At 41.8% G+C, this 9385-nt stretch overlaps 1 protein-coding gene across 2 annotated transcripts in view; it reads right to left on the minus strand.

Annotated features, from left to right (window-relative positions):
- Positions 1–108: 108 nt before the first annotated feature.
- The window catches only part of bcl3 (BCL3 transcription coactivator), a 17032-nt gene continuing 7755 nt past the window's right edge, over positions 109–9385 (minus strand). For both annotated transcript variants that reach the window (XM_023409346.2, XM_023409345.2), the window contains exons 3-9: positions 8071–8179; positions 3208–3409; positions 2162–2250; positions 1967–2044; positions 1448–1615; positions 877–976; positions 109–789 (exon numbers count right to left, since the gene is read on the minus strand). In XM_023409346.2, coding sequence (XP_023265114.1) covers positions 671–789; positions 877–976; positions 1448–1615; positions 1967–2044; positions 2162–2250; positions 3208–3409; positions 8071–8179 — 865 coding nt within the window. In that variant the 3' untranslated portion in view covers positions 109–670. The remainder of the gene's footprint in view (positions 790–876; positions 977–1447; positions 1616–1966; positions 2045–2161; positions 2251–3207; positions 3410–8070; positions 8180–9385) is intronic.

Genomic DNA, 9385 nt, shown 5'->3' on the forward strand with positions numbered 1-9385 from the left:
TTGTTTGCTCCAAAGGAAACTCTGACTGACCAATCACAGCTCTGCTTTCAAATTCACAAACGTCACTGTGGGATAAGAGATGACAAACAAAATTAAGACAAAACTGAATCTGTTGGACACATTTTATATACAAATTTCAACAACTTTTTTCAGAAAAAACAACAAACACGCGTACAGGCACAAATGCACACAAACAGATTTAAAAGGTAAAGTGGACCTAGATAATTAAAATAGCATAAAGGTGGGATTTGAATGTGCATAATTGAGCATGTCAAGTTAACACTGTTAAGCCTTACAATAAGCAGACTGGATACAATTTTAAAAGACTCAAAATGTCAAAAAGTGGAGCTGATCACTGCAGCAGCTTGTGGGTGACCAGTTTGCTCCCAGTCACAAGGGGAGTGCCCAGTGCAGCGTGTGGATAAGCAGGCACTTTATCCATGTATCAAAGCCCAAGGATGCCAACTGTGATGGTCTTTTGTCATGAAGCCCACGAGAAGAGGGTCAGTTTGTAGGGAAGTCTAATTTCAGGTTCAGTCTATTAGCTGTTCTGTCTTCCCACTGGTGAGACTTTCTCCTGGGTGTCATTTTGGGCACTGAAGTTTGATTGTCTCTTTGTTGGTTGGCTGTGTAGAGGTAGTTGCAAGTTGCACTGGGCAATTATTTAGAGCTAGTATGATGGAAATACAGGCATAGATAGAGTCTTTGGAGAATGGGAGGTGCCGTGATGAGGGGTGTGTGGTGTAGTCGGAGGTGAACATCCACGACTCTGGCTGGGAGATGGGGACCCTAAAGGACAGGCAGAGAGTATAAATGTAATACTGTGATTTTACTCACTGAGAGTCCGTGTGTGTGCAATTGTGTGCATGTCCTCACCATTTTCCGTTAAGTTGCTTCCGTGTGGTGAGACTGACACAATGTGTTGATCCTGAACTCTTATGTGCTTGGAGCCTCTCCCTCGTAACACATCTGCTATCTGGAAAATATTTGCAGTCTGTTACAACTTTGTGTGCATGACCTCAGGTAAGGATCACAGTGATCTTGAGTTAAACACCAGAATAACACTGGCAGAGAAAACCCTGCACTGTTCAGGTCTGGCCCCTAGAGGGAAGGATACACACATTTACTTTCCATTTTTGGCCATTTCTTCCTACCATCCTAACCAGAGCTGAGTCAAGTAGATTTTGCAACTCTTTGCATTGTTGTTGACATAACTAAAGTAGCAGATGAGCGGGTTTTTCCATCATAAAGTTACAGTGAGTGATTGAAAGTTTGGATATTCACATAGAAGTCATTCAGTCTCAGTCAATTTGGTAACCTCATTCAGATTCGCTGCTTTCTTGACACTATCTGAATTGTCTTGAAGCAGCATTTCATAACCATAAAAAGGCTAATACAAACAATACAATAATAATGGAATCTCAAGGCCTGTCATCTCCTCACTCACTTTCTTGTTCTTGGCCACCATCACAGGGGTGTCGTTGTGGTAGTTCTTGAGGCTGCTGTCAGCCCCGCTTTTCAACAGCAGCCGCACCGTGTCCACCTGACCTCGGCCACAGGCGCTGTGTAGGGCTGTATTCCCACTGTATGACTGGCTGTTGACATCACAGCCATTCTGCGACAGAAAAACAGAAGTTGTATAGATGTGAATCATATAGAAAGCCAGAGTAGATACAGTTAAGCACAGAAAGTGAAACAAAAGATAATGCCATGGAGAGGGTGAGTAACATCAAATAGGAGAGATAAAAGAAGGAGAAAAGATCATTCTGTCCATGTTCAACACATCTCTAAGCTCTGACAATAAAGATAAACTATTAATATTTTTACTCCAATTCTTTGAAGGTCTTATCTTTAAGCTAGAAAGGATGGGAAACTGTGCATACAGCTGATGAATAGAAAAGAGAAAACAAGTCTGACCAAATAGAGCTGAGTCACAACCCTTTCTCTCCCCACACACGCTCATTACCTCAATGAGGAAGTGGACCATGTCTGCGTTATTGCTCTCCACCGCATGCATGAGAGGACTCTGGCCACTTTTGATGTCCTGATTAGAAAAAAGAAGTACCATGGGAAAAGTCAGTGGACGCAGAAATGGTATAGGTCAAATTTGAGATGTTGTGAAACTTAGTCAGTGCTGACTAAGTGCGGCATAGGGACAAACCATTGCATTGATGTCAGCTCCTGCATCAAGCAGCATTCTGGCTAAATCCTGATGGCCCAGCAGCACAGCCAGATGGAGAGGGCTCAAACCTGTGAAAATGGATAAAGCAGGACCTGAGTTTTACATGGAGCAAATGTAGACGTTCACAAAATATGCAGAATACAGAGCAAGAGTAGTTTTGGAGAGACATGAGAAAATGCCATTAGGCCTACAATAGTCAAAACTGCTGAACTTAACAAATCCTGAAAAAAAAGTCTTGCCTGGACATGAAACCTCGTTTGATGCCATTAAAATGATAGAAGGTCAACTTTGTCATTCACTGGATTCACTTAGATCTGATCCCTACATACAAACTCAGCTCCACTAAGAAGATACACATTGGAAAAATATGAGCCTGTGTGTATTTTGCGGACTTTTTCCATCACCCAGACTTGTTACTTTCACACCAAAACATTGTTCTGTGCTGAAACACGACAGACATGTTGTGGCGACTTGGCAGTGTGACACTACAGTGACACCAGACCACAAAGGAAGGAAATGTCCTCCTCTCTTCCCACCCACACACCCAAAAGAACCAACCCCTACCTGAACAAGGGTGCACATTTTTCTTATTTCCCTCAGCAAACTCTTATGCACTAACACTAGTGAGTTAGTCTATGTGGTTTCTATTAAATTACCAGAAAGGAGGAATGTCAGTGTTACAGCTAATACTTTTGTCATAGCACTCTGCTTATTATTTTGATGTTTGTTCATTTATTTTACTAACTGATGATCCGTGTCCAAAACATATTTCCATTTATTTTCTACATATTTCGTCTGTGCCTTTTATCTAAATTTATTAAATACTCTTAATTTGATAAAGGCTTTGCATTTACTCATTACATTAGTCACCGGAAAATCACTAAAGGGGAAATGGTTACAAGCAATCACAAGGCTTTATCAGATGAAATAACTTAAGAGCTCAGAGCCATTCTGGATCTTTGTTGGTCAAGAACATATTCAATACAAGAAATACCAAGGTGCTTCTTCAGTAAACCACAACTTACCCTCATAGTTTCTGCTCTCCAAGCATGTGGAGGATGAGGATTGAGAGAGCACGACAGATATACATTCACACTGGTTGTATTCACAGCAGAGGTGCAGTGCTGTTTGGCCGTTACGGTCCAAGGCAGCAGGGTCAGCTCCCGCACTCAACAAAACATCCACCATGTCGGCCTGCTGGGTTATCACTGCCAGGTGAAGGGGAGTCTTGAGGAGGGAGGGAGGAGAGGGGGACAGTTTAGACAAATCAATGTATTCAGGTCCATAACCACAAAAGGCAATATACAGCCTCTCAAAACAGTTTTCATTTTTCACACTGCAGCACACTAGATGGTATTCAGAGAGCATGAATCCCCCACAAATGCTATATAATGTTCCCACTCTCTACTATCCTCAAAGGAATCATTCCCGTCTCTTAAAATCTGATATAAAAAGATTTTCTCCCTGTATAGATGACATCATTTCAAAACAAGTCTTAATGTCACTGTTCTGACTAATAGTGCTGCTCATAGTGGAAATCTTCATTGCAAGCAAATGTAGCAATTTGGGCAACCACCCCAAGGATTTTTGTGAACAATCTCCAAAACATATTGCCATCAAAGGAATAGTTTGACACTTTGGGAAATGCATTTACTTGCTTTCTGGTGGAGAATTAAATGAGAAGGTTGACACCACTAATGTCTATATGGTGAGTATGACGCTATAGCCAGGAAACAGTTAGCTTAGCTTAGCAGAAAGACTGAAAACTAGAAGGACACAACTAGCCTGGTTCTGTCCAAAGGTGACAAAATCCACCAATCAGCACCTTTAAAGCTCACTAAGTAACACATATCACATTTCAGTGGTGGAAGTTTCGAATACCAACCATGAAAAGCGAAGCTGTATATGTAGATAATCTTGAAATGAACACATTACTGTAAATGAGGAAGAGTGTTACTATTTCTAGTAAAGGCCTCCTATCATCACGAACCTGTTATACAGGTTAAAGGTCAGAGACACAATGAAACGCCCGTAAGGACAGCCGACGCCTAAAATAAATAAACAGGTAACCATTACCTGGTTATATTGTGCACGTGTGACCTGCACGTTACTTGCCTGTTCACACATATATACAAACACACCTAACCCATGCACACACACACAACTCAGAGCAGCCAGCAATGAAATCTATGTCTGAGGAATCAAAGATGAGGAAGAACCTGGTCTGAGAGACAAACAGTCTGCAATGACAGCAAAACACACAGTTCACCCGCTGTTTGCCTGGATCAATGATGAAGTGCTGAATTAAACCACTTGAGCAATCTAGGATGTTCCTTTGGGTGAGGTCAGCATGTATCGTCCTGTTGATAATGATGTCAAATCTGGTCAGGGACAGCACTGACAACTTAAGTAATGTTTAGTCATAAAGGGAAGTCTTTTAACCTGGAATTTTTAGCTGCTATTCAAGTTACACAATATAAGCAGCAATCAGGAACAGTTAGCTGTTCCAAGTTTCACTTTTGCTGTACTACTATTATGTGTGTATGTGTGTGTGTGTGTGTGTGTGTGTGTGTGTGTGTGTGTGTGTGCGCACACAAACTGCGGGTTTGTTCCAGTAAAGACTATAAAAAAAAGTTGTCCAGCTGTGGGAGAGCATCTCTGTGGAATTCCTTCAGTGTGTCAATGCCAGTGTTCCTCCCTTTAGCTCCTGTTTCCCTGAATCCTGTGAGTCACATGCATGCTTACGGCATTAGAAAAAAAAACCCACTCACACAATAGTACTCCCCTTTAAAATATACATACATCTACTATTAATCAAACATTGTGAAAAGTAGCCATAATACTATTTGGTCCCCACACAGCACTAATGAAACTCGTATGGTGGTATCCTCCTGAATCATTTCCAGAGCTTAAGAAATTACCTTCCACACTCAGGCCTTATAAGGCCTTCACAATTGACCTCTCAGAGTTGGCAGAGTCTAGCTGTGGCTTCCTGTAAAGGACTTCAAAAATGACTAAAACAAAAATCCAGCAAAGATAAGAGGAAGGGTGGGAAGAGAGCGAAGCGGGTGGCAGGGTGGAGAGACGGAGGAATGAGGAAGAAACGGAAGCAGCAGAGGGGACTACAGGGGGAAGGCAGGATAACAAGGGAAAATCCCTTCTCTTTCCCTTGTGTCTGTCCTCACACACTCGCATTCCTGCAAAATGAGTGGATCAACATGAATGAGGTGAAAAGATGAGGGGAGAAAAGAGGAGGTTTCTGGGCATGAACAGCTCCGGGCTGGAGGCAGTGGCAAACACAAAGAAAGGTTGAAGGCAACGATAAGAGAAAGAGACTTTTTCTTCTGCAGTGAAGACTGGGGGGGTAAAGAAAGTCCTGTTGCACAAATAAACATCACACGCTCTTACGTCAGTGATGTTGACAGTTACACCGATAGCATCAGTCAGTTGATCAGTTATGGTTAGAAACCCTAAATTCTTTTAAGATGTATGCAGTGACAAATATGAAAAAAAGAGACAGCAGTGAGCGAGCAAGACAGATAAAGAGACAGCACGAGAGAGAGAGAGACAGAGAGAGAGAGACAGAGAGAGAGAGAGAGAGAGAGAGAAGGGAAAGTCCCGATAAACTACCCTCTGAACCTCAGTGCAGGTTGAGAAACAGCACAGGGGGGAGGGGGTTGGTCATGTGACTTCTCGGAACAAGGATACTAAAGCGCACACAAACACACACAGATGTCACACGCTCATGTAAGCACACCCGCGCGCGCACACACACACAAACACAAAATTAAATGGCATGCTAGCATGCACATAACCAACAGATAAAATTTAATATGAATTTACGTGCATCTGAATAAAAAGGTTTCAACAGTACAGTGAACTTGGCTATTTACAGAACTGCCTCTAAAGAAGCAATTATTGGGTTGTTGCCATCCTCATACTGTATTGTAGCAGTCTTTAATCAAAAGCACATGACCATCAGCACATGGTTTTCGTGTGGGTGGCCCCAGGGGATTCAGTCCCCAAACCCCACTAATGTCACTGCCACGCACTACACCATCAGCTGTGGCGAGAGCATCAAAAAGTAGACTACTATAGATGTGTGTTTGTGTAGCTGTACTGATAGCATGACCAGTGTGGGAGTATCAAACAGCTGTCTCTATCATCATAGTAGCACAGTCAACAAATGTAGTAGTACAGTGTACAAATCAGGCACTGCACTGTTGTTCAGTTACGGTACTGATAGTAACACTCTGTCAAAAAGTTCCATATGCAAACCACAGAAACTCAGGATTTGTCATCAATATTGGAAAAGGCTGTGTTTTAATTTCACATTGTGTTTGGGAAGTTGGTCAGTGCCAGAAAATGTGTTCAAGTCTGTCTGGTAAACTTTATGCTATGAAAAATAAAAAGTTCCCTGGCCTCATTTTAATAAGTGTATTCTTTATGGTATTCAGTCAAAACCACACAATCTGGTAGGCAAATGACTGTGGTAGGACATGTGCCTGAAAATCTCCCTTTTTGGTTATAACTGCATATATATATCTGAGTGTGAGAAAAGTGTGTGTGTGTGTGTGTGTGTGTGTGTGTGTGTGTGTGTGTGTGTGTGTGTGTGTGTGTGTGTGTGAGCATGTTGCATTTTCATACACACGGCAGACACAGGATATCACAAAACCTATACTGTCAAGCCTCATGCAATGAGGAAAGACAACAACCGATAATAACACCAGCGTTATTTCTGGTAAGCGGGCCCGTGGTGTCCTGTGTAGTGTGAAACCCCAGCCTTGAGAACTAAAGTTCTGCACAGCTCAGGTGGTTTCTCTGTTTGAAGGATGAAAGAGAGAAAGCTGGCAGACTGCAGAGGAGGAGGTGGAGACAACAACAACAGAGGGGGAGAGAAAGTGGAAAGAGTGGAAGTGTTGGCTTAAGGCCAGTGTTTGGGACAGTCCGGGATTGAGAAACACTAAAGATAATTCCTTGTACACATTACAGTAAAGTACACTGTAGCTAGTCCCTTGGGTTGAGGTTACTATGTAGGAAGTTTAAGGGCACAGTCAATTTTTTCATAAGAAAGAAAAATTTGCCAATTAACATTAGCGTAAATAGCCAGCATTGCCCTAGAATGCCCTAGACTATACGCAAGAAAGAATGCAAATTATAAGATGGAATACTAGTTATGTCATGTAATTTTCCAGTCTGTTCATATGTTTTCAGTTAAGGCCAAGACATGAGTTATGAATCCAGGGTTCATGAGAGTTCAAAGGACTCACAGTGTGCTTGACTCTCTCCTCTGAGTTTCACAACATGGTAAATCCTACATGCAAACACTGAAAAATCCCTTCCTTCAGGGAAACCTAGTACTAGAAAACTATTGCACACAATAAACGAGAACACTGGAAATCACATGTAGTCCTTCCCAGCATGTGCATGGCTTTGAATTATGGCAAGTACAGGTGGAGAAACCAGGAAGGGTGAATTCCATTTGCATAACCATAAGCCACCATGACTGTAAGAGTATGTGATAACACGGTGCAAGGCAAGGAGGAAACCAAGGCACTTCCTCTTTCATTCTTTTCCATGTTACTGTTATCAGAAGGGTGAGGCAGGGGAATGTGTTTTACATGCGGTGGTGGTCAGGGCAGAAGTCCCCTATCACTTTTCTATTCTGTATCTATCTTTCATCATGTTATAATGTGTCATTAAATAGAACTGAAACTTTCTGTGGATTGTATGGCTCCCAACATTGAAAGGAAGACAAAATCTTGCCTCAAATGTCAAACGAATGATTAGAATTCTGCATTTGTAAACATTATGATAGCAACTGTGTGTGCATGCATGCTTTAATGGAAAGAAATGTCATGTGTGTATTTAAAGTGTATTTGTTTTACCTGACGAAGGTTGTTGTAGATATCAACGCCTCTGCGAGCCCACACCAGGAGGTGGATCAGTGTGCAGACAGTGGCCAACTGCCCCTGCACCACAGCTATATGGAGAGCTCTGTAATGAATACGAAAAAAAACCCAGCACATAAAAAACTTTATACAAACAATTGGAATAGAAATGCTGCAATAGACAACTCAATTTCAACGAGAATTTAAATGGGTCGTAGGTTTCCTTGACATTGTGACCCACTGATACTATATCCCATTAAAAACATATAAGGTGGCGACTAATCAGACCTTTCTGTGTTACACTTTATGTGTGTAACACATTGCACTGCAGTAGTCTACACATACATTAGCATGATGACTGATGGCGATTTGAGTTTTTCTTTAACAGTTACATATGTGAACTGTTAAACCCAGTGTGCTGCAAAGCACCTCCCTGCATGGTAACAAAGTTGGTCAGAATTTCAACAGTCTGACATTTTGGTGAAATGTGCTTACTCATTCTCTTACCAACGGTTGAGAAGATACAATAGTACAATACAATAGTATGTTTCCATTAAATATAAGGGTATGACTACCAGCCAGTTAACTTTGCTCAGCATAAAGACTGGAAATAGCTAGCCTGTCTCAGTCTGAAGGTAATAAAAGCAAGCTTCCAGCACCTACAAGTTCACGCTGAATCTCGTTGACGAACGACCGGCTGTGGTTTATCAAAGGTTATGTGCAGGACTATTTCTAGACCAGGAGCTGGAACCTTTTAAAGTCTCACCTGGTTGCCTGGCAACCTTATAGTGACTACGACTTTTTTTTTTTAAAGCTTTTAGCTTTCATGTTTTTCATACAGATTAAACAAAAAAGACAATAATATCATTATCATATCGAACTTTTGAGGTGCTGGTAGGTGGATTGTATTCGTCTAGTTGTCCCTTTGTTTTCAGTGTTCGTGCTAAGCTAAGCTAATCAGCGATCGAACTATTGCTTCAAAAGAATGTAGCCAAGTAGATATCACTAATTTGGAATTTGGAATGAAAAAAAATTCACGTCATGGCTGTAATTAACCTGTAAAGGATTTCGGTTTGATTTGTGATCAGAGCAGCTAATTCCACTTGATCACTTGATCTAAATTTCCCACTGGCAGTTGCATTGAGGAGCTCCACAGATGTCAGGCATGACTCACAGTATTCTTATCACACCCTTATCAAGACTAAAAGGGAAACCACTATCTGTGGTCTGTACGTGAAGTGAAAGAAACATGCACAGGCCAAAGTTTAGGACAGGGAAGAGCAGGAAACTGGGGGGGGGGGGGGGGGGGGGG

Source organism: Seriola lalandi, unplaced genomic scaffold, assembly GCF_002814215.2.
Source record: "Seriola lalandi dorsalis isolate HSWRI2012SDOR001 ecotype SW California unplaced genomic scaffold, Sedor1 jcf7180002054390, whole genome shotgun sequence".
Classification (NCBI taxonomy): Eukaryota; Metazoa; Chordata; class Actinopteri; order Carangiformes; family Carangidae; genus Seriola; species Seriola lalandi.